Genomic DNA, 24766 nt, shown 5'->3' with positions numbered 1-24766 from the left:
TGATAAATAAAAAAAACTTTTTTTTCATAAACACCACAAATATGGCTCTAAAAACATCTCGTTTGAAGTAAAATTGTTCAGAATGATGTTCCCTACAACTTCTCTCATGACACGGAAGCGCTATCTTGCCGCTAAATTACAAATTCTGAACCGCCCTGTGGGTTATCCAAACGAATATAAATACCATTTAAATAAAGCAAAACCAGGGATGTCAGATTTGCACAGTTATCAAATTTGCAGATTTTTAAACAATTCCAATGCAGATGTTTTGCAGATATTTTAAATTAATTTTCCGAGGGATTTTCGAAAAACTAAAAACAAATGTTTTAGCGGAAAATATTTAAAAATTGGAAATATAAAACAAAAATCGCTTAAATTAGCGCTCTAGTTACCCTTGCAATTGGCGCACTTTACGCTCGGCTTAGGCGTTCACATTGAAGCTAGACCGTACTAAAAAAGCTCTTTTCCCTCGATTTTTCCAGAGCTTCATCCGGGGCTGCCTGGCGTACCGGAAGGAGGACCGCATGGACGTGTTCGCGCTGGCCAAGCACGAGTATCTGCAGCCGCCGGTGTCGAAGCACAGCCGGTCGGTGGCGTCGAGCCAGAACCAGCACGGCAGCGGCAACAGTGGCGTCGGCGGCAGTGGCCAGGCGGGCGCCGGCAGTGGTGCCGGTGGCGGAGGGGGTGGATCGGGGGGTTCGGGCGGCGGCGGTGGCAACCAGGCCGGCCAGCAGACGTCCTTTTCCACGGGCATGTTTGGCAACATGAACCAGTCGAGCTCGTCTTAGTGTCGATTCTTCGCTGTCGGCGCCGGCTTGAAGGTCGTGGCGGCGGCGACGACGACGACGACGACGATTGCTGCCGCGACTCCAACTCTGACTTTGACAGCTGCCGCTGCTTCTGCTCCTTCCGCTATTGCTATGACGACGACGACGACCGCCGCGACGAATGCGATCAACGCCAACAACAACAAGAACGATCTTTCGCCGCCAACGTCATCCAAATCATCCAAATAAGGTGAGAGAGAGAGAGGGAACGTCAATCTGACGTTCGTCGTACTGTAAGTAACAAACCACAACAAGCAAATGTGATGTGCTTAGCAAAACAAACAAACAAAATAATGAGATACACAGCAAAACAATAGATGGAAGTCGTTTTTTTCCTAGCAAATCAAAAAAACAAGAGTAAGAAGACGAAAGGGAAAATGAACCTTACACGCACACACATCATCCAACCAGAAAACAATTGAAAAATGTTCCCCTCAATCAAATCAACAAGCAAACCAACCCGAATCCAAACACAAAAATTAAAAGTCGATGTTTGTCGTGTAAGTAACAAAAAAAAACAAGAAAACACGTGACGTTCATAAGCTAAAACGAGAAAAAGATTAAGAGAAATAGTAAACAAACACACACCCTTTTACATAAAAACAAAGCAAAACAAAAACTGCACGTCAGCGCCGGTAAGGTAAGACGAAAGACGAGGGGGCGCAAACTCGAATCAACGTTTTAGCGTAAAACTTATTTTTTCTTATTTCTCTTGTACATAGAAAAATCAAAACAAAAAAAAACACAAACTCACACACACACACAGAACAACAGTCGGAAACAGAAGAAGCACACGGACGCGGATGATGGTTACGATGCATGGCGAAGGAAAAATTTTGTTTGCGTTTTTTTTTTTGCACACTAAGTTTATTGTTTTAATTCTCAATTGTTTCAATGCTTGGAATATAACGAAAGGCTTGTCAATATATTTTTTTCTTATAAAAAAATAAAAATTTAGCGGTCAAAGTGTCACTTTCAAACGCGATGATGTCAAAAAGCAACTATACTGCATTTCAGCGTGAATTGAAGAGTGTCGTCGGTGATGAGTTCATCTTGAACAGCGGTGTGAGCGATTGTGGTTATGATGACTTCGGCGTAGCGGTTCTAAAATTGAAAATATTTCGTGAGTTATTTTTTTTTTCGATGAAAAATATTGCATTTTTTACAGTTTTAACTGTTTGGCCATATTTAACAATTTTTTATCGGATTTTTTGTGAAATAATTACAGAACAAAATTAGCTAAATGAATTCTGCCTATAATATTGTAAAGAGTTTTCTTGCTCTCAGTGAATGCTCTATGAATTAAATTCTAGGATTTTCTGAGAAAATGTCAAGGAGGTATTAAACCAAGACACAAAATTAAATAAACTTGCTTTTCTTGCGATGCGATTTTGTTTGCTCGTTTGTCATAGTCTAATACCTCGGATAATCGTCAAGATTTAAAAGGTAAAATGAATATTTCAGCAAATATAAGTATTTTTAACGCATTATTGGCAAAAAAATACAGTTTATTGTTGAAACTCGGCATTTTCCAATCGTCAAGATTTAAAAGGTAAAATGAATATTTCAGCAAATATGAGTATTTTCAACGCATTATTGGCAAAAAAATACAGTTTATTGTTGAAACTCGGCATTTTCCAACTGAGAAAAAGTTAAAACAAAGTTTGCCGTAATGGAATACCGCCTTCACTTTAGTGACTGTTTACGCTGAACCACGGACGAACGGACATGACACGGGGTTTCAAAAAGTGAAGCAGTTTTTCTTTTACTTCTTCTTGGCGAAAACCTGAGCAAGCGAGATCGCTTATGTCAAAATCTTCGCACCACGTGGTTTAAAACGTAAACAAAGCCAGCTGATGATGCAAACTCATGGTCATTTTTTGAAATGGTCGTATGAATGTATATTAAAATTACAATTTCTATATCTTTTTCGGCAATTTTCGGGTTCATGAAAAATTACGTAGAATCATAAAGACAAACTTAATTCCAAACAACTGTTTCTAGCACCATACTAAAGCTAAATGTTTTAATTAATTGTTGCATAAGACATTTTGAGAAATCATGCTTATACGCGCGATGCTACTTCGACAACTTGAATGTAGATGGCGCAAGTGATAGTTTGCTTCAGAAATTTGAAGAAAATTTGTTCCTGGTGTCATGTCCGTTCGTCCGTGGCTGAACTTTTTTTCACAATTTTGGTGAAAATATTCCGCAACTCAAAATATAATCTTGTTGCTGCCCTCTCTGCCGTAACGATAAACGTCAAGACTCATACCAGAGTTCACGATGAACTGTCCAAAGTTTCAGTTCAATGACTTAAAAGCGAGTTAAAATGCACGCCGAAATCTAGTATAGCAGCTCAACGCGAACATTGGTACAGGTTCCGTTGGCAATGATGAAAAACCGCAGATTTTTGCGTATTTCCACTATTTGTCTCAATTTTAACTAAGAAAACTCAACTTTCAAGATGTTTCGAACATCGAAAAAAAAAGTCAAATCAAGCAGACGAAAGGAACAGGAGGAGCAACAGAAAGAGTCAGAGCGGAAGAGAGGCTGAGGAAAAAGCAAAAAGGAGCCGGGCAAAACGAAGATGCCGTGAAATTAAAAAAGGAAATTCGCAAAGAAAACAAGAAAAGTGTGTGCGCGTGAACTTGAGAATAAATGTGTGCGAAATAATGTATGATTGCGCTGTAAATTTTTCACTTTAGGGTCAGCAGGACATTATGAATTGTTGTTTGTTAATTCCATTGAAGAGAGAGAGAAAGAGAGTAATAAAGGGGGGAGGAGCTAGAAAGGCCGAAGGCCGAAACTCAAAAAAAAAAAACAAAACTTCAAGCCACGCCCACTGTTGTAATGTGGGCGTGCGGCGTTCTCTCGCCCGCATCTTTCTTTCGTTACTTTGTAAATATTACCGGATTAGTGTTTTGTTTTATTATTATTATCATTATTATTATTACGAAAGAAGAAGAAGCAACACACAGACACACCCACACACTTGAAGCTTCATCGGTTAGGGATGAAGCGACAAATAAAAAGAAGAAAACTAATAATTTTTCAATTCTGACGCGCGATCATCATTCACAATAATATGGCTCCTAGGAAAAAAGAAAGAGAAGAAGAGAGAAACAGCTAGCGAGCGCGCGCGTGTTTTTATCGAACTCTTTTTCTTTTCTTTTTTTTAAACATTACTTGGTAGGGAAACCAAATACAACCTGTAGTCAGTGTGTGAGTGAGAAAAGAGAGGGAATGAGTGAGAGAGAGCGTGAAATTATAGAAAAAAAAACATTAATCGTGAAGCGTGAGTTAAAAGTGAGCTGTTTTTCCTCTAAAAAAAACAAGAAAATAAAAACTCTACAATAGTGAAGCAAAAAAAAAACTTGTAGGGTTGAGCAAAATGCGATGTAATCTCTTCTTAACTTCTAAAGGAAATGATAAACCAAGTAACACAAACACACACACACACAAACGCAGTGATTTGAGCGTTTTTAAGTCACTGCTGTACACAGTCACACAAACACACACGAAAACAGTGAAAGAGAGAGCGAGAGCGCACGCGCGTCTGTGTTTTGCGTGTATTATGTGAATGCTAAAAAGTTGAAATTGTAATTTGCTGCAAATAAAAAAACCTAGTGTAACGCTTTGATTCCAAAAAAGAAGAAAAACATGAAAATTACAAAAAATAATCTTGTGTCAGAAGGGAGGGATTAAGAGAGAGGAAAAAGAAGCGCGCGATCGAAACTCGGAGTAGTAGCAAAAAAAAACACGTTTAAAAAACAAGGAAATATTCAAAATAAAGGGAAAAACACACATTTAAAAAACAAACAAACAAACCCAAGCTTATTACTAGAAGTTGAAATATCAAGTTTAGTGGTTACATTCAAATAATCAATAAAGGAAAAACAAAAAAAAACACGCAAAAGAAGAGAAGAAGAATCGAAATCGAAAAACACAGACACACACACATGTAAAAAAAAATGAGCGTCGTGTGCGCGCGCGTGCTTGTGAGTAAACTATAAGGCGATAATTGTGTGTGTGAGAGAGAGAATCGGGTGAGAGAGAGCGTGCACGAGAGAGATTGAGAAATTAAATAAGTGTGTTGTTGCATTAGGAGATTGATGCGGACTGCTGCGGGCCAGGCGCAACGAGCAGACAGCAAGAGAGCAAGTAAAATCGTGAGAGCGAAGTAAAAAAAAAAACACTCTTGCGAAAGAGAGAAAGAGCGTGAGGGAAAAGTAAGAAGCACGTGAATGTCGATCAGAACACAACACATTTAATAAATTTAAAGTAATAACTATTAAAAACTATTAATAATTAATGAAAAAAAACACACACACACACACAGATAAATAATTATAATAAATTATTTAAGATATGAAACTTCTATATGTAATATTAATTATTAAAAAAAATTAAAATAAAAAATAAACTATTATTTAAAACATGCCTTTTTATTATTTTTTTCGCATTCTAAAGCAACCGAAATTATTTATATCATTTTAGCTGGTACAAATCTGTACTTTACAGACATTAAAGCTTCTTTCAACAGCTAAACTGTGGAAACTTGAACAAAAAAAAAGTTTGTTTCGATTCTTAAAACTAAAAAGTCGCCAGCATTCAAAGCTCAACTTGACAACATGGCCACTTAGTGACAATGCGTTAGTTAAAAAGTGTAAGTACTCAAACACTTTACCATCCTTTTTTAATACTTTTTTTTTTAAATAATTTGCCAATTGTGTTTCAAATAAGGTGGTCCAATGTCCTCCTGAAATCCCATCACCAGGCATAAATCCAAATTTGAGCTCATTCTGACCACAAGAACCCCTCCTTGTTATCCCTTGAAGTTTGTATGGGGAAAATCGTCTAAATGTATGGAGAAAAGCAACAATTAATATTTGAAACAACTTTCTCGAGAACACATTTTTTTTAGGATTTTTTCCGCAATGATTTTAACTTTCGAAAAGTACCATTTTACCCAGCCGGTAACAACGTACAACATTTTCAATGCTTAAAATTGAAACTTTTGTGTTATTTTTTTGTTCTTTTCAATAAAAACATTTGATCTAAAGTATGAAATTAGATAAATTATCTATTTTAAGACCTTTTCAAACGTTAAGCTTGATTAAAAAAAATTGCAATATTATTTTAAAGGAAAAGATTAGAAAATTTTACAAAAGTTTAAATTTTAAGCATTGAAAATCGAATCAATCCATTATCAAAGTTCCAGACAAAAATTTCTAGGATTTTTTTTCAGCTTTTCAAAACATTGCTTTAGAAAGTGATTTTTTATTTTATTTTTAATTTCAGATTTTCAGTCCTAATCATAACCTATAAATTTGCCGTAGACACCGCATCGATCAGAAAATCTCTTCTCAAGACACAGAATTCCATAAATGAAAATACGCATACGCATTTTGTATGACCGGCCCCCAAAATTGTATAAGACTTGATTGGAAAACTAATAATTTAAAATGACTTCTTTTGACCTATGACTCCTATGACTCAACTATCGAATGAAATAGTTTTTGCGTTAAAAGGGAAACATAGAAACCTTGTTACTTTTAAAAAATATAGAAAAATATTAAAATTGTAAACATTAAAATGTAGATTCGAGAAATTTTGAATTTAGTTCATTAAAAATCTGGATTTTTTTTAAAAGGTCCAATAATCTGAATTTTCAGTTTCGCTTTTTGGATGTTTTTGAATAACCCTGACTCAAGGCGGTTTTAAAAACATCCCAAAAGCAAAATATGAAAAAATGTTCTTTAGCTTAACAAAAATTGCTCCCGAAATGTGTTTCAATAATTTGTATCTACAAAAAAAAAAAAACAGAATGAGCGGTAAAGCATAAGCTCTCATTGAACTGCATTTTCATTGAAATAAAATTTAAAACATTACAATACTGGCAACAGAATAATTCAACATTGGCATGTAGAATAAAATATATCAATCCACGAAATTGGAAAGGAAACGTGAAAAAAGTCCCGCGAATTCCTAAATATCTACTTTGTTATTTTTTTTAATTTGATAAAAAAAATTAACAATTACATAAAATTAAATTATTTTGAACTTTTTGCCATTTCTTTATTTTTCAGATAAAACTGATGAACACAAATTTGATGTTTGAAATTTCAAAAATAAACCTTGAAATTGTAAGCATTCCCTAATATTTTTTTCAACCTATTTTTATATAAAAAAATATTATTTTGGAGATCTTAGCTAGCACTATCCCGATCCTATAAGTTTAAAAATCAAAAATTTTCAGCTTTTCGGGTAGTGTTATTACAAATTGTGCAAAGAAATTTTTTATTTAGATTCACTGGGTACCTTCAGCTAGGTCTTCGAGGGTTATTTTAAAAGTAAGGCCGAAATTTTTTTATAATTAATTCAGGCTTTTACATAAAAAAAAAACACGATTAAAAACCATTTCTGATCACTTTTTTTATTTTAATGCAAAAATTTTTTTTGACACGACAACATTTTTTCGATGGATCAACTATGGTCCCCTTGGAACGAGCTGTCAAGAAGGACCGCGAGGTAAATTTTAAAAAAATGATTTAAAATCCATTTTAAACTCTTTGTGGTCGTACAAAGGATCATTGTACTCAGAAAAATAATATAATAATATCAGCAATCTAAGCTTCATTTTAGGACTCAATTCAAATAGGGCTTTAGTACCCAATTGGTTATCGTTCAAAATTTGAACTACTTTAAATGAGCGTGCACAAACTGTCAATCCCACCACGGGGGCTAACATCACGCCTATCGTTTTGTTGTGTTTTGTTTGGTTTGTTTTGGGTTCTTTCATCAGTCTTCTCTTGAAATTGGTAAAATTCAGTACTGTTTTCAGCAAAGATCCATGTTTTTGAGTAAAGTGATTATTCAGGATTAGGGCTAAAATCGCTGTAAATGTTTTGTTCCGTGTGTTTGTCGAATCTCACCTAGAGTAACAAATTAATCTAATCCAATGATTTCTGATAAAGCAGTAGATGAAAGGATCTCCAAATCTCTACACTAGTTAAAAAGTGAAAAGTAATTTAAAAAGTATAAAAAACTATTGTTTGTAACAAGAATTTCGCTCTTCAAAAATGAACCATGAGTCTCCAACAGTGAAAATTTCTTAAGTAATTTTCACCAGATTAATCTAATTAGTGACCACTTAGTCATTGGTTCACCTTCAAACCGGAACAACCATGTTGAGCGACTACTCGCTGCTGTCGTCCGACGGGGACGAAACGAGCAGCTACGCGGAAACCACCGACGACGAGGAGGCCGTGTTCCTGCAGCTCAGCGCGGCCGTCCAACAGGGCGAAGCCGGAGCGGACGCCGATGGCGGTGGCAAATTGGTGTCCATCAACCAGTACGCGCAGGACGTGGTCGATTTCAGCACGCAGTATGGTAGTGACACGAGTATTTCGTACACGGCGTACAACGTGACGGGGAAACCGTCCAAGTATCCGGACTATGGGGACTTTCCGGAGACGTTTGCTTTTGTAAGTAGGTTGACGATTGTCGAATTGAACCGTTTCTCAAGACGGTATTTCTTTTTGTAGAGAACTTACGGAACCTGGTGGAAGCAGGCTCCATCCGCTTGCGAAGAGTTTGGTGATGAGCAACCCGCGGTTGACGATTACATACTGGTTCGGTTCGAGGAACCGGTTCTGCCCGAACAGATCAAGGTCTTCGAGACGTACAACCCGGGTGCGATTGTCCGCATATGGGCGTACACTCAGGCGGAGCAGTGGTTTCTGCTGTGGGACGTGGAATCGGGCAACGAGAATCTACCTCCGGTTGAGCGGAACCACGCCCGGATATTCTGTCCTCCACTAAACCCAGTACCCAGCCCAACTCGCTTCATTAGGTTCGAGTTCAACCACGCCAAGCTGGAGTACTCAACGCAGCTGGACGCGATCTTGATGTTGGGACAAAAGTTCGTCTCGAACGTGGTGCCCTCGAAGAAGCAGAAAATCCTCCCCAAAATAACAGTCAATCAAGAGGTGATTCTGCAAAACTACTCGCCAGACTTGGAATGCACGAGTCAATCGAGCAGTCGGAGCACAACTCCGACGGAATCCGGGCTCTCGCTGGACCAGATGCCGTACGATGTGCTGTTCAACATTATGGCACATTTGGACCTGCGATCGTTGTACCGCTGCGGGCAGGTTTGTCGCACGCTGCACCACATTGTGGCCGTGGATTCGCTGCTGTACGCGGAGCTGAACTTGAAGCCGTACTGGGCGTGTGCCTCGTCGGCGCTGCTGCAGTCGCTGAAGAAGAGGTTGGAACTGGGTTGGGTGCGGGATTTGGAGTCGCGTTACAGTTTTGAATTACTTTTCCAGGTGTGCCTTTACAAAGAAGCTGAACCTGTCCTGGTGTGGACTGTTCAACAAGATATCTGTAAACGAGTTTAAAGAGTAAGGAATAAATCTTGAGTAGAAATTTAGAGTTATAACTCAACTCTTCTTTCCCAGCTTCATCGCCAAGTGCGGCCCCCACCTGACCCACCTCCGGCTGGACTCGTGCAAGTTCATGACCACCGGCTCCTGCCTCGAGACCATCGGTCGCTACTGCCCGGACAACCTGACCGACCTCTCTCTGCAAAACTACCAGCCCCAGACGCGTGACTTCACCGCCCTCGCCAGCCTTCACCACCTCGAGCGCCTCAACCTCAACCGCACCAGCATCGACACCCAATCCCTGCTCATCATACTCGCCCGGAACCCCGCCCTCCGTCACCTCAACCTAGCGTTCCTCCCCCTCGACGTCAGCATGGACGACGTGGCGCTCCAAATCGCCAAGTGCAACCGCGGCGCGCTCGTTTCGGTCGACATGTGGAAGTCCCACTCGTTGACCTCGGTCGGGCTCGAAGCGCTCGCCGCGCACTGTCCCAAGCTGGAGGAGGTCGACTTTGGGTGGTGTCTTCGGGAGGAAGCGTCCCCCGGAGAGGCGATCCGGGCGCTGGTGCGGTCCTGTCCGCGGCTGAAGAAACTCTTTCTGGCGGCCATCCGAGGGCTTACGGATCGTGATCTGGACGTAATTGCCACGCACTGCCCAGGGTTGCAGCAGCTGGACCTGATGGGCAGTATGGGAATCTCGACGGAGATGTGCTACCGGCTGTTGACGCGCTGCCGCAAGCTGAAGCTGCTGGATTTGAGCTTTTGTGATAACTTGGACAATATGCAGATTATGCTGTGGCGCGAGTGCTTCGATGTGGCGATCAAGAGGAGCTTTGTTGATTTTGGGCCGCCGAGGGGCGAGTTTTAGCAGTGGCTTAGCTTTTGAAGCGATACATTCCAGATTGATAGAAGGTTGTCATAATTTTAGGAGTTTTCTGTGAAGTGTGGTGATCTTAGCATGATATTCAGGTTTACAATTCTCATGATCTCGATATGAATTAGTGTACGTTCTTAAACCTGACTGTATATTTATACGACGTGAAATAAATATTTAAACATCACAAAATAGAACTTCTTCTGTTTTTAATTTACCTGGCTCACGCCGTTTCGTTCCGTGTTTACTGCCATATATATGTAGTTTTGGAGACGTTGACTTTAAGACGGGACGCCGAAGAATAGTGTCATCCGCATAGTCGAGGTCGTTGAGATGATCCACCCGGATTGGGTCAGGCACAACTTAGTTGTGCACGACACAGAAACCGAAAACCTCGTGCTGCGTTTTGTTGAGGTTTACGATTCATTTTCATAATCAACGAAAGCCAGAAGAAAAGAAAGTGGGATTTGCGTTTGATCACACCACGGAACACCTGCTGTCGTCTGAGATTTTCGATTTGATCCTGCACAACATCATTTTGCAGCAGTTTTTCCCGAAATTCACACAACTTGTGACAGCATTCAACATTTCTGCGGAGTTCCGATCTATCCTTGGCGTTTTTCCAGACTTCATGCACCTCACGGCTTCTTCAATCTCTCTCAGCGTAAGTGGACTGAAGTTTTTCCGGTTGATGCGACTCTCGTTAGGCGATTGATACTGGTGCCGTGTAATGAGCAGAATGACAAGTATGGCCGGATTTATCCCGAAGAAACACGCGCGTTTACTCTAAAACTAAGCTGGAAAACTCGCATGACCGCGTGCTTTACAAATCGTTGTTGCTTTTGCTGGTTGACAACTCTGACAGCAGCACGCGCGATGTGGTCGAAAAAGGGTTCGGACGATTGGGTCGACTGGAGGGGAGTGAGAGATTTGCAGGAGCTGCTCAGGATGAAATCTTTTCAGCTAATTAGCTGTTTGAGTGCCGTTATCTGAGGTGAATCGGAATGTCTCCACGGGGTGAGTATGAAAATAGAATTTCTGAAACATTTATTGCACAATGTTTTGAGATTTTTCTTGCATTTTTCATTACGTGAGACACTTCATCATAAAATGTAGATTATTTTCGGTTTTTGTCGACTTAGCGCAGTGACATTGACAGCATCAAAATCGACAAAGTCGACTACACGTCAGTTTTTATCCCACTGTCTCTTTTCCTCTTGCGCAAAGTGGAAACCGCTAGCTTTTCTTTCGCTCTTTCTTTCTTTCAGTCAGTCTTTCGGTTGCATCCGTGCCGTGTGGTTGATTGTGCGTTTTTCGTGTCGTGTGCTGCTTTGCGTAGTGTGTGAAATATTTTTCTTTTCTTTCTGCTTTTCCTGAGCCCCCTCTACGGAAGAATAACTCTAGCTAGAATATAAATTTGTTAGTGATTGTGGTGGAAGATTTAAGAGTAATGAAAATTTTCTAGTGTTAAAATTTCAGGTTTTTCCAATCGCTCTCTCCCTCTCTCGCATTCATTGTCAGTGCTTTTGACATTACACTTTTTTTTGCATAACCTTGAAAGTTGACCACTTTTCGTCGGAATGTCTGCCAAAACTTGGCCCCGCTATCGGTTTTAAAAGAAGGTCTCAAGGTAGCTGTCCAGTGCGAAATTGACCAAAACAGGTGAACAGCCCGCCTCCCCCTCTGGCCAGGTGGGTGCACAAGAGGGGAAGAATTTTCGGTTCGCCACCACAATGTCAAAAAGAGACATCGTCAAGGAAGAATAGGAAAAAAATAAGAAGAGGAACGAGCCTGTTTGTGTCGTCTGTTCGCAATTTGTGTGTGTGTGGGTGTCGGTGTTAGTGTGTAATGTTTTGGGTCGACCTGTGCCTTCTCGCTTGCACATCTGTTGGGCGGTTTCCAGCAGGCGGAAAGAGAAAGGTAATTTATTTTGACAGCTAGCGCTGTGTTTGTTTGTGGTGAAGTGTTGCCAGCATTCTGGGAGGGGTGGGAAAGGGGGTTGACGGTGAGGTTCAGAAAAATTGGTACAGTGTGAACTAAAGAAGGGCAGAAATCTTAATTGGAACAAAACTAAGTCAACTAGAAGGATTAGCACGATTGGAAATAAGGATCAGGATCGAAAAAGACACCAATTCGAAACTCGGAACATGTAACTGCACATTGCTACGTTTTGTTGGGTACGAGTATGCTCTGTTGAACAAGCTTTACTACCGGAACTTCGATGTTGTAGCACTGCAAGAGAGAACGAAGACATAGGAGCCACAAACAGGACCGGCTTCATAGAGTTGGGCGGCAAGATGCGGAGACGTGTGGTAGATTGGGAGCCGATCAATGACCGGATGTGTAGATTGAGGATTAAAGGCCGTTTTTTTCAATTGTCACATCTTCAATGTAAATTGTCCAGCCCACACGATGAATCATTCGATGCCGAGAAGGAAGCATTCTACGCAAAGCTGGAGCAGATATTCGACGTGAAGATCGTCATCGGAGCCACCTCCATAAGCTTGCGGTTGTGAGAGCAGAATGGATAAACCGTTAGATATCGTGTAAAATGAGACAGAAAATTCTGTCCGTTCGACCCAGATTGGGCCAAATAGCCTAAACACCGTCACGAACGACGAGGTGAGGAGCACGATCTTTCCCCGGAAAGAAACTCCTAAAGTCACCGATTATTCTTGGACTTACGGAGTATCAGCAGGTGCGGATTCGGACTCCTACCTAGTTGGCGCAAGCATGCACTCAGAACTGTCAACGACGGACAGTAGCTCAGCACTACGTGCAGCAGCTGGAAGCGATTCTTTTGAGCAGCAAACGCTCGGCCATGGCCAGTGTCGCTGAAGACGCGACAGAAGAACAGTGCTGCCGGCAAAGATTGGTTAACCGGTGAGCTCTTCAAATATGGAGGAGAGCACTTGGCGATTTCAAAGATCTTTGTGGAGGAAAAACTAGCTGATATTGAGTACAACAGTCAGATAATGTTGATGAGCTATGGAAAACGAGAACGATTTCCCGGACAAACTGACTCGGCTGAACAAGGCTACCTTGCAACAAGTTTTACGACAAGGTGACGGCTTATCCAAGGCGTTGTTTAACATCGGCTTCGAGGGAGTTGTGCGAACAGCGGGTATCGAAGGATTTGCAACAGGGCAATTCGAGTACTTGCGTATGCCGATGACATTGACATAGTTGCGAGAGTCCTAGAAACGGTGAAAAGGACCAACCACTAGTGTCTTCCTTTTGACTACAAGGACTTCGCCGCCTTGGGCTCCTGGATACCAACAACCCCACCAAATTGGAAAAGAAAAGCAAGACAGATTGGACCGGCTGTGAACATGACATTGTTTTTCCACACTTACTACCAGTCTTTGTGAGGGGGTGCTGAGCTCGATTTGCTCTCCATCCGCATTGACCTTTTCTCAACTATGATTTTTTCTTTTTGTTAGTAGTTTGAATCAAAGCCGAAGATCGGGGAGGGAGCATCAGGACAGTGGACGGTATGCTGTAATGGTGGAGACTGGAAGTGGATAGTGGAAGACCCAGGGTGGTCACGGACGGGGTGGCTGGCAATTTTGATAAATAAAATAATTCAGAAATATAAAAATAGGTTTCAAATTTTAAAGAAAACGTTGTGAGGAACTAAATTTTGTTGAGTGCAAGCAAATAATTATGATCGACTTCCGGTGATCAAAAACAATATTGTAAATAAAAAAAAAGATCAAGGAATTAAAAAAGAGAATTAGATAATTTTAAACTTAAAAACACTTAAAAAGGACCTAATAAAAATAATTTTATGAAAAAAAAGAATTTAATTATTTTCAAAATCTTAATCTAATTAAAATAAAACAGAAAATACAAGAATAAAAAAATAAAAAAAACTAGAATCAAATAATTTTACTTAAACATAAAAAACACAAAAACCTAAAAAAACAAATTTAAAAATTATTCAATTACCGTCATCAGGGTGAAATTGGGTCTGGGGTGAGATTGGGTCATACAAATTTAAGCTTTTTTGTATAACCCAATCTCACCCCCAGACCCAATGTCACCTCTGATAACGGTTTTTTTCTACTTAAATTACTTAATTCTAAAAAAAAATCTGAGTACTTTAGAGCATTTTTGGACGTCATAAATTAGGTTAGAGAAATTAGGTAATAAACATTTAATGTTTCGATTTTTCGGAGTGACTTTTTGGTGAGTATCATCGAGTGCGAACTGTATTTTAGTTGTAAAATCTCTTGATTTACGAATTTTATGATTATTTTAATGTTTTTAAATTTTTGAATAAATTTTATTTCATATTTATATTTTTGCCAAATTACAATAATTTGGCAAAAATATAAATATGAAATAAAATTTATTCAAAAATTTAAAAACATTAAAATAATCATAAAATTCTTTTTGTTTTTCATAAAATATGAAATTATTATGTATTTTTGTTGTGATTTTTTTTTATATGGCGACTTCTCTGTAAAAACCCTTAAGTTAGTATCAAAACTGGGGTCGGGGAGGGAGCATCAGGGTGGTAGAATAATCTAAATCTATCCTCAAAATCATTTTCCCATCATCCTTAAATAAAATATTTGTTTCAAAATTCAGGACATCAATTTTTTTTATGGAAATCGAAGTCAAAAGTTCTGAAAACAATTTGAAATTCATTTTCCTGTATTTTAGGGAAATATACCCTTTCTAATCAAACACCTATCTTCGTCATATGAAGAGTTTGATGCTCGCTTAAAGCTCCAAAAATACCTTTTTAGGCAATAAACTTACCAGCAACAGCACCGCCTCAAGCAAGCACGCAAATTTATGCCATTTACTGGCCAAAAAGATCAAATGTAATGCACTTTTGATCATAATTTCTACTTCTGCGAGACCATTTCTCATCATTTTGTTGGCACACACATCCACACGCAAGATGAGAGCTGAACTGCTTAACGAAAGTCGCCATCAATATCTTTTCACTTGCGCTAACGATTTCAAAGCGCTAAAGATATAAAATTGCTTCCAACTACCGGCAACACGTTCTTTCGAGCATTAGTTAGTCACTCACTAGGAAAATAATCCCGAAAAGTGTTAATAATTAGCAAGCGCCTTCAAAAAAACAAACGCGCCAAGTCTTTTGACGTTTGACTTTTGACGACCCATTCCAATCGAAGGCTGAAGAAAACCGAGCGAAGGCAAATAAAAAACAAAGGGTGGCCACCAACACCACCAGCAGCGCTTGTTGGAGTGAGCCAGTGATGCCAGGAAACTTTCTCTTCGAATGCTACTTTTCGTGAGTGTTCGCTTAATATTTCGTCTCAAATGGCGGCACTAAGCAGACCCAACAGAGCGCTGGAAGAAAAAAAGAACTAAGCTGAAAATAAGGAAATGGGCGTGGCCCAGTGCATTCTCGTCAGATTAGAATACACTTGGGAAATATTTTTTTAAAATGCTTGTAAAAGGAATAGATAATGGTAATTGGTAATAGTCCAAATAATCATAAATGTTCACAAAAAGTTGGTCTACTCGGTTTTAGTAAATTTCAAGGGACCAATGTTTGACAGATCCGAACGAGCAGGGCACTTTATGCCTTTGAATTACATTAAAAAATAGAGTTAAATAATGTTAAATTACTTTAAATTAAGTGAAAGTTAATTTGAATTACATTTGGTTGAATTTAGAAAAAAGTAGAATTCAGTTTAATTAAGTTAAATTGATTAAATTTTGTTAAAATCAGTAAAATTTAGATAAATTTAATTAAATTTAGTTAAATTATGATTATTTAAAAATCAAGTTTAATTAAGTAAAGTTAAGTTTAGTATAATTAAACTGAACATAATAAAGAAGAAATAAATTGTCAAATGTGGGTATATCTAAAAAAAAAAGTTAAATTTAATTAAACTAGGATACATTTTTTGAAATTTCGTTACATTTGGTAGAATTTAGTTCAATTGTTGTTAAAAGTTGGTTAGTAAAATTTAGTAAAATTAAGTTGAATTAAGTAAAATTTAGCTGAATTAGGTAAAATTAAGTTAAATTACGTTGAATTAAGTTAAATTAAGTTAAATTAAGTTAAATTAAGTTTAATTAAGTTTAATTAAGTTAAATTAAGTTAAATTAAGTTGAATTAAGTTAAATTAAGTTAAATTAAGTTAAATTAAGTTAAATTAAGTTAAATTAAGTTGAATTAAGTTGAATTAAGTTTAATTAAGTAAAGTTAAGTTTAGTTTAATTAAACTGAACATAATAAAGAAGAAATGAATTTTGTCAAATGTGGGTATATCTTTTTGAAATTTCGTTACATTTGGTAGAATTTAGTTCAATTGTTGTTAAAAGTTGTTTAGTAAAATTTAGTAAAATTAAGTTGAATTAAGTAAAATTTAGCTGAATTAGGTAAAATTAAGTTAAATTAAGTTGAATTAAGTTAAATTAAGTTAAATTAAGCTTAATTAAGTTAAATTAAATTAAGTTAAATTAAGTTAAATTAAGTTGAATTAAGTTAAATTAAGTTAAATTAAGTTAAATTAAGTTAAATTAAGTTGAATGAATTTAAATTAAGTGCCACAAAAGTGGTAAAATGTCTATAATAAAAAAAAAATAAATTAAGTTAAAGTAAGTTAAATTAAATTAAATTTAGTTGAATTAAGTTAAATTAAGTTGAAATAAGATAAATTAAGTTAAATTATGTTAATTTTAATTTGAATTTTTGGATTTTTTTTATTTTTGTATTTTTGTATTTTTGTATTTTTGTACTTTTGTATTTTTGTATTACTGTATTTACTTTTTTTAATTTGTCAATAGAATATCGCAACATAGCCGTACAATTAGGATGATCAACTATAACATAGTTTAAAAAGCCTGGAAATTATTGAAACATCCAAAAAACTTGCTGGACTACCAAAAAACGTACATAGAATAGCGGAAAATCATGCTACACCAGCAAAAAGTATTTTTGAAAATAAAAAACAACTTTACAGGCAGCAAGGGATTTTTAAAAATGATTTCGAAATTACCAGTTAAAACAGTCGAAAAATTTGCTGGACTTACCGAAAAACAAAGCAAGAACAAAAAAGAAACGAGCTCAATCAGCCAAAAGGCTGGATGAATGATGCGTGCTTTGCAGGCAGCAACGAAGGCTTTTGAAAGAAAACTTGTAGAAATAGTGGAAAAATTAGCTATTCCAACCAAAACACCTACCAAGAATAGTGGCAAAGTTAGCTAAACTAGCTAAAAAGATGTGTGAAAATACCTGGCTTCGCAGCCATCAATGGAAAATTTTAAGAATGATTCCAAAAAAACTAGTTGAAACAGCCTAAAAACTCGCTGGGCTAACTCTAAAACTTCCTAAAATACCATAAAATCTAGCTAAAATAGCTAACAGACCTTCTCAAAACATACAGCTTTTGAGACTGACAGCATTTTTCCAGCTTGTAAATTAGTAAAATTTACTAAAAATTTAGCTAGATTTATCATTTTTAGGACCTGGATCCAGCTGTCAAATCCAGGATTTTTTTTAGGGTTTCCAGCTAAAAAAAATGGTGGTTGAAAAACAGCAAATTTTTTTTAGGATTTTTAACCAAAATTTAGCAAGATTCACGATAAACCTTCTTTCCGTGCGGAATTCGGGAAATGTGTAGAGCATCGCGAAAGCTAGCGCTGCAATTCCTTTGGCAATTCGCGCACTTTACGCTTGTCTTTAGCTGCTTTGGTCGTTACGATCGCTTTTTAAACCAACTCTTTGAATGGATTTGAACCTTCAAAAATATTTTGATTGAACAGGAATATATGTCGTAGTATCCTCGTCCCGTTCGTACACAGGGGTTCTCTATTCAATTAAGCTATCAGCTAGTATCAATTACCACCTAATAAGACACAACCGCTTAAATTGCTACCTCTACGTGATCCACTCTAACGAATCGTCTTCTCCTTTTTTTCCTTCCTTTCCAGACGACCTGCTTCGGCCGTGTTGACCACCACACAACCTGCCCAAAAACTGCCCGATCGCACCCCAAGGGCTACCTCAACCCCGCGCGTCAACAAATAAGAAGCAAAGCAACTTCATATAGCCCGAGGATCGAGCCGCAAATCCGCGATCGTTTGACAGTTTTGCACGAATATTTACGTATTTACTGAGGGGGGTGCGCGCTGAATCGCTGAACTTGGTACCTACACGACTGTTTGCTAGAACGGGCCAGCAGCAATACGAGAACCGAACCGACTCGACTGCTCTTTTACCCATTAGGTGTGAGCGGGTATTTAGTTGAAGGCAACGACGACGACGACGACGTCGTCCACACGAGTGAGAAAAAAATATTTATTGTGTGATCCTCGTCGCCGTCCGACGGACGGATAATATACGTGGTAGAACCAGCTTTTGCACTCTCTATGGTCAGCGCTAATAGATCGTCGTAGTCGTCGCGGCGCGGGTGCTTTTTGGAAGCGGACGAACTTCCAACTGCTTCTTTCGCCCATTTTTGGAGATCGTGGAGGACGTGACGTGTGCCGTAGCTAGCCTGGGATCTTCTTCGGTGGGAGCTACCTTCGCAGGTGGCCAACAGAATTCTGGAGAGTGGTGTGTGGTGAAGTGATCAAGTGCGGAACTCGTGATCGATACCGAAGAGGTGTGAAGAATTGAGTCTTGCGATCAGTGACAGCAGCAGCAAGCAGCGAGTTCAGCAGGATGGAAAAGTCTTATTTTTAGGGTGTCATTTTCCGATTCACTTTTTTTCCGCTGAGCTGCCACTGCTGATGCTGCTGCTGCTGCTGCTTCATTCTTTATTGTGTATTGTGTATCATCGCATCATCACCGTCGTCGTCGTCGACGACATTCACGCGCGACAGCAGTGTGTGAGAGAGAAGGAGAGCGATTGAATTGGAGGGACCGAGAGTGGTGCTGAGTAGTGTTCTCTAGAAAGTCGCGATTTAAAACAAAACTTTCGAAAAAAATGTTTTCTTTTTTGTACAATGTAGGCGCAATATAGCTGCGATAGTTTGCGCTGTAGTTGCCATCCCAGTTTGCGCACTAAACACGTGCGCTTTTCCCGAACTAATGAATGGATGTTTCAATGTTGATACTTCAATATTCTTTGTCTTTCTGGGCATGTCAGTGACATAATCACTGGTACCATTACATGGGCGTAGCCTTGGAGCACAGTGTAGACATTTACATTCTTAGATGGTTTTGTTCGTAACAGATAATTTGTCAAAGAATAAATTGAATTTTGGAAAAAAATATTTTTCTGACATTCTTTGGTGACGGAATACCCTGCTTATCATCACCAAAAAAACAGGGACAAAAAGTGCATTAAAACACTCATTTGAGTGCTGAAAATTTAAAATTTTTAGCAATTGTATCGAAAAGTAAGCATTTCGAAATGAAAATTCCAGACAAAAAATCTAATTAAAAAAAAATCAATATTTTTGCAAAAAAAAAAATAAAAAATTGTACGCACTCGTTGCAATTGCAATTTATTTGCGATTGGGAACCACATATTAATAATCCAAACCATATGGATGGCATTAGCCGTAAAAAAAAATCACAAGGTTTTTTATACATTTTTTTTGTAAATAAGGTTCATGGAATTTTGTATGGTTTTGGTATGCGTCATGATTCATACTCAAATTACTATGAAAGAGTTCCGGCCATATGCAACCATATTTTCAAATTTGCTTAAAATAATATTGAGAAGACAAAAAAATTGAAGTTTTTGTTATATAAAAAAAATTTAAATAAATTTAAATAAAATAAATATTTATTAAACAATGCGTCAACAGCCAGTCTTGATTTATGATTGAAAATATTAAAGGAGTTACATACATCTAAAAAATCACAAAAGTTCATATTACAGAAAATTCATGGAATCCACTAAAAAGATGATTTTCAATCACTCCTGAAAGTTTCATGAAGCTATTACATGAATCAACTGAGTTAGATACACAGCAAAAAAAAAATGTAAATTTGGAAGGTGTAATACTAGATTCGACTAAAAATTCGACATTACACCAGAACAGTGGTAAAATTACACATTTTCAGAGGTAAAATTACACATTTTTTTCTAACATAAAAGATGTACCCCTTTCCAGATGTTACCATTACCATGATTTTTTTTGTGTGCGATTTTTAGCTATTTTTATCTTTTTTCAAAATAAGTTTTTTGAAAATCGGCCTTCGTCATGTACATGGAACCGGTTTAACGAGTCTTCTCCAAAATTTTGAGCCAATTTGGTCAAGGCAGTGTTGAGATATCGTGGCACAAGTTTTTTGAAACTGCTAACTTCAAATAGCTATATCTCGGCAATGATACAACCAAATGTCTTCACATTTGTTTTGATAGTAGATGAAAATGAATATTTTAATGCCCTAAAAACAGATTTTAAATAAAAATTGCGTGTGTGCCCACACCAACCTCTGACTTTTTTGTCGATTTACATGTATGTAACCCCTTAATATTAATTACAAATTTTATCTTTGTGCAAACAATTTCGTCAGAGTTTTTCAAGTTGATCAATAAAATATTCAGAGCCAAGATTTTACAGAAGTTGTGATCAAAGAGTTGGAAAAAATTGAATTTGTTTTTTGTTATCTTTCAAACGAAATTAAGGGGTTACATACATGTAGAAAATCGCAAAATTTCAAATTACAGAAAATTTATTGAAGCCACTAAAAAGATGATTTTCAATCACTCCTGAAAGTTTCATAAGATATTTCATGATTAAACAGAGTAAGAGACGATTTTGCCGTATGCAAAGGGGACTGTCAAACTTTCTGAGCGTTTTTCTCGAAAAACCGAGTTGATTTACGGGTGCCACGATATCTCGAGATGGGATGGACCAAATTGGCTGAAAAACAGGGTGAAGACTCTCAAGATACATCCCGTGTGCATGACGAAGCCCGATTTTACAATTTTGCTTTTTTTTTTTAAATACAAAAATCAAAAATTGACGATTTTTTATATGAAAAACACAAAAATATTTTTATCTTTTTTTAAAATAATCTTTTTGAAAATCGGCCTTTGTCATGCACACAGTACCGATTTAACGAGTCTTTACCAAAAATTTGAGCCGATTTGGTCAAGGCAGTGTTGAGATATCGTGGCACCCGTTTTTTGAAACTGCTAACTTCAAATAGCTTTATCTCGGAAATGAAACAGCCAAATGTCTTCCTATTTGTTTTGATAATAGATGAAAATGCATGTTTTAATGCTCTGAAAACAGATTATAAATAAAACTAAGTGTGTGCTGACACCAACCTCTGACTGTTTTGTCGATTTACATGTATGTAACCCCTTAAATAATGGGTTTTATTGATTAATAATTTAAAAATAAGTCGAAAAAAAACCTTTTCAAAATACGCAAATGCTGTATAGCCCCTAAGAGCATGACAGTAAACACGTGAGCAACTCTCAGTTTTTCTGCTTTGTTCTCGTTTGCAGCGATGGAGAATTGAATTGCAGAGAGGCAGTGAGAGAAACATCAAGAGAAAAGAGCTGAGGGAAGATAAAGATAAGAGAGAAGAGAAAGATAAGAGTGAAGAGTAAGATTAGAGTGAAGAGAAAGATAAGAGGAAGAGAAAGTTAATGGGAAGAGAAAGATAAGAGTGAAGAAAAAGATATTAGAGAGAAAGTCAGATAAGAGTGAAGAAAAAGATAGTAGAGAGAAAGACAGATAAGAGTGAAGAAAAAGATAGTAGAGAGAAAGACAGATAAGAGGGAAGGAAAAGATAACACACACAGAGAGAGAGAGAGAGAGAGAGAGAGCGAGAGCGAGAGAGAGAGCGAGAGAGAGAGAGCGAGAGAGAGAGAGAGAGAGAGAGAGAGAGAGAGAGAGAGAGAGATAAGAGTGAAGAAAAAGATAGCAGAGAGAAAGAGAGAGAGAGAGCTAAACTCTTATCTAAAAGATAGCAGAGAGAGAGAGAGGGAAAGATAAGAGTGAAGAAAAAGATAGCAGAGAGAGATAGAAAGATTAGAGTACAGAAAAAGATAGATAGAGACAGATAGAAAGATTAGAGTACAGAAAAAGATAGATAGAGACAGAGAGAGAGAGAGAGAGAGAGAGAGAGAGAGAGAGAGAGAGAGAGAGAGAGAGAGAGATAAGAGTGTAGAAAAAGATACCAGAGAGAGAGAGAGAGAGAAAGATAAGAGTGAAGAAAAAGATAAGAGAGTTAGAGAGAAACATAAGAAAGAGAGGAAAATAAGAGAGAGAGAGAGAAAGATAAGAAGGAGAGGAAAATAAGAAAGAGAGGAAAATAAGAGAGAGAGAGAGAAACAAAAGACAGATAAGAAAGATAAGAAAGATAGAAAAAGAGAAAAAAGAATTATACAGGTAAAGGGAAAAGAGAATGATAAGAGTGAAGAGAAAGCTAAGCCATGTCATGAAGATTACTAAACGAGACTACTGAATGAGACCACTGAAAGAGACTGCTGCAAGAGACTACTGAAAGAGATAGAGAGACAAAAAAATAGATGGAGAGAAAAGAGAGAGAAACAGAGATACAAGAGAGAGAGAGAGAGAGAGAGAGAGAGAGAGAAACAGAGATACAGAGAGAGAGAGAGAGAGAGAGAGAGAGAGAGAGAGAGAGAGAGAGAGAGAGAGAGAGAAAGTGTGTGGAGAGAAAGAAATACAGAGACAAGAGATAGATAAAAGAAAAAAAGAGAGACAAGAGAAAAAGAAAAATGGATAAAGAGAGAGATAAGAAAACGGAAGAAAAATACAGAGACAAAAGTAATAGAGAGAAAACAGAAAGAGAGAGAGAGAGAGAGACAATAGAGAAGAAGATAGCGAGACAAGAAAGAGAGACAATGTTAAGCTGGAAGAAAGAGAGCTGCTCTCTTGCTTACTGTCTTACATCGAGTTGGGGCCACAGTTTGTTTCAAAATCAAACAGATTGTTTGACGAAATTTATATTTTTCTAGTAATTTTTCAAAAGGGCGTAACCGTGCATGTAAACAAACTGTCTATCCTTTTTGTTCCAGCGACAGTTCACGTTAATCGTAAGTGTGATAAGGAAAAAATAGTGAAAATTCTCATATCTTGGGCCTTTAAAAGCTGTGATTAGCAGTGATTTTTCTTTTCGAATAAAAAATAAAAAAAAGACTTGAATAAAAAAATAACAAAAACAAAAAAACATCAGTATTTTTAAAAGTTTTTGTCACCCCCCCCCCCCCCTTCAAAATTGGCCCGAAAAATCAGGGGGCAAAAAAATATTTTTACAATAAACTTCAAAATTTTAATGAAAATTCAAGTGCAACCTGCTGAAATCAAATTAAAATACATTCTCCTGCGTTTAAAATAATTTTTAACATGTTTGGGTTTATTAAAAAATCTTAAGATTTTTTTAAAATTTTCGATGCAAAATCTTTTTTTTCGTTACAATTTTTGTTTTTGTCAGATCTTACATTTTTTGAATACTAATGATTGCAAAACAACTGAACTAGTGTAAAATGCATTTTAAAACACTTTTTTCATTTAAATGTGAAGACTATGGCTTGTTATTTAAATTTTTATATTTTTTATTTTTTTGCCCCCCCCCCCTTGACATCGGCCAGGGCCGAGGGACAAAAACTTTTTTAAATATTTGCATCGGCCTAAGAAATAAATAATAAATTCGAACAAAAATTGCGACTTTCTAGAGAACTGCCCGGCCGCCGCTCCGTCGGGGAGGAAGAGTCAAAGAGCAACAGATTTTTAATACTGATTAAAACGACGTCGTCGCAAGGCGCTCACATCTGCGAAGTGGGCAAAAAAGTAGTGCTGCTGCTGCAAGTGACAGCGGAAAAATTCCCTGGAACTGCTTGAATATTCACTCATTTCTTCCCGAAAAGGTGACACACGACGAGTGTTTGTTGGAGTGGTTGTGAAGAGCTAGTGTGAAAACTGTGAATTACGAAGTACGACTGAACAGAGCAACTCAGAGCGAGAGAGGGTACGCGCAGAAGGTGAAGGTCGCCGTCCGGGTGGAGGAAGAAATATAGTTTCTGGAAACGATCGCGGAAGCTGTGCGTCGAAACCTGTTCAAGATCAATGCCACAGCAGTAAACAACACCGCATCGATCGCAGTCAACGTTCTGCGATAATTTTGGGTTTCGGAAGGGACGTGTCCGCCGGCCAGAATGCGACTGCTCCGATGATAGTGAAATCCCGTTGCTTCCAAGTAGAGCGAATCTACGCCAAGTTCTTCCAGCCTTTGGCGCACTAGTTCAACGCCTCACCACAGACACAAAGCAATATGGTCACGCCACGGCAGCGCCTCGTGACGACGACAACGACTGCATGGCTGCTGGCAGTGTGTCTGTTTGCGGCGTCGATTGTGCTGGTGTCAACCAGCGGTGGCGACGATGACATACTGTCCCGCTCGAGGCAGGCCCATCAACAGCATCAGCAGCAGCAGCAACAACACCAACAACAACAACAACTTCATCAACAGCAACAACAACAACAACACCACAAAGCGGCCCAGCAGAACCAGCAGCAGCATGATCGTGGAGGTGGAGGTGAAGCAACCGGTCAGAAGGCGTCTGCGACGCCGCAACAGGCCGGCACCACGGCCGGTTCGGGATCGTCCAACCGCGGTCTGGAGAGCCGCAACTCGTACGCCGTGCTGAGCCAGGCCATGTCCCAGGCCGTCCACCACGAATTCGGTATGTACCAAGGGAAGGGGCAAGCATTTGCAACCTTCTGCACTTTTACAGTTT

General features: G+C 38.1%; 3 protein-coding genes across 17 annotated transcripts in view; all 3 read left to right on the top strand.

Moving 5' to 3' along the window:
- Positions 1-4588, top strand: part of LOC6041290 (serine/threonine-protein kinase tousled-like 2) — a 212598-nt gene extending 208010 nt beyond the window's left edge. For all 8 annotated transcript variants that reach the window (XM_038248569.1, XM_038248571.1, XM_038248575.1 and 5 more), the window contains one exon: positions 483-4588. In XM_038248569.1, the coding sequence (XP_038104497.1) occupies positions 483-788 (306 nt within the window). In that variant the 3' untranslated portion in view covers positions 789-4588. The remainder of the gene's footprint in view (positions 1-482) is intronic.
- Positions 4589-7622: 3034 nt separating this feature from the next.
- On the top strand, positions 7623-10291 carry LOC6041289 (F-box/LRR-repeat protein 4). Of its 3 annotated transcripts, none has more exons than XM_038249062.1 (5): positions 7623-7856; positions 7950-8317; positions 8378-9102; positions 9164-9238; positions 9296-10291. In XM_038249062.1, the coding sequence occupies exons 2-5, from the start codon at positions 8018-8020 to the stop codon at positions 10086-10088; spliced, it is 1893 nt and encodes a 630-aa protein (XP_038104990.1). In that variant the 5' UTR covers positions 7623-7856; positions 7950-8017; the 3' UTR covers positions 10089-10291. The 3 variants fall into 3 exon arrangements, with proteins under 3 accessions (XP_038104990.1, XP_038104991.1, XP_001850573.2); XM_038249063.1 differs by having other exon boundaries at positions 7623-7868; XM_001850521.2 differs by having other exon boundaries at positions 7623-8317.
- A 1060-nt stretch (positions 10292-11351) lies between these two features.
- Positions 11352-24766, top strand: part of LOC6041286 (stromal interaction molecule homolog) — a 63300-nt gene continuing 49885 nt past the window's right edge. For 2 of the 6 annotated variants that reach the window (XM_038262833.1, XM_038263089.1), the window contains exons 1-2: positions 11356-11541; positions 23897-24712. In XM_038262833.1, the coding sequence (XP_038118761.1) occupies positions 24301-24712 (412 nt within the window). In that variant the 5' untranslated portion in view covers positions 11356-11541; positions 23897-24300. Of the gene's footprint in view, positions 11542-11732; positions 11757-18470; positions 18698-23790; positions 24713-24766 lie in introns of those variants that run through there. The other 4 variants (XM_038262981.1, XM_038262885.1, XM_038263042.1 and 1 more) reach the window with 4 other exon arrangements.

Source organism: Culex quinquefasciatus, chromosome 1 (assembly GCF_015732765.1).
Source record: "Culex quinquefasciatus strain JHB chromosome 1, VPISU_Cqui_1.0_pri_paternal, whole genome shotgun sequence".
In the NCBI taxonomy this organism is placed as follows: domain Eukaryota; kingdom Metazoa; phylum Arthropoda; class Insecta; order Diptera; family Culicidae; genus Culex; species Culex quinquefasciatus.
Note: the sequence above shows the minus strand (reverse complement) of the source record. Positions and strands in the feature narration are given on the sequence as shown.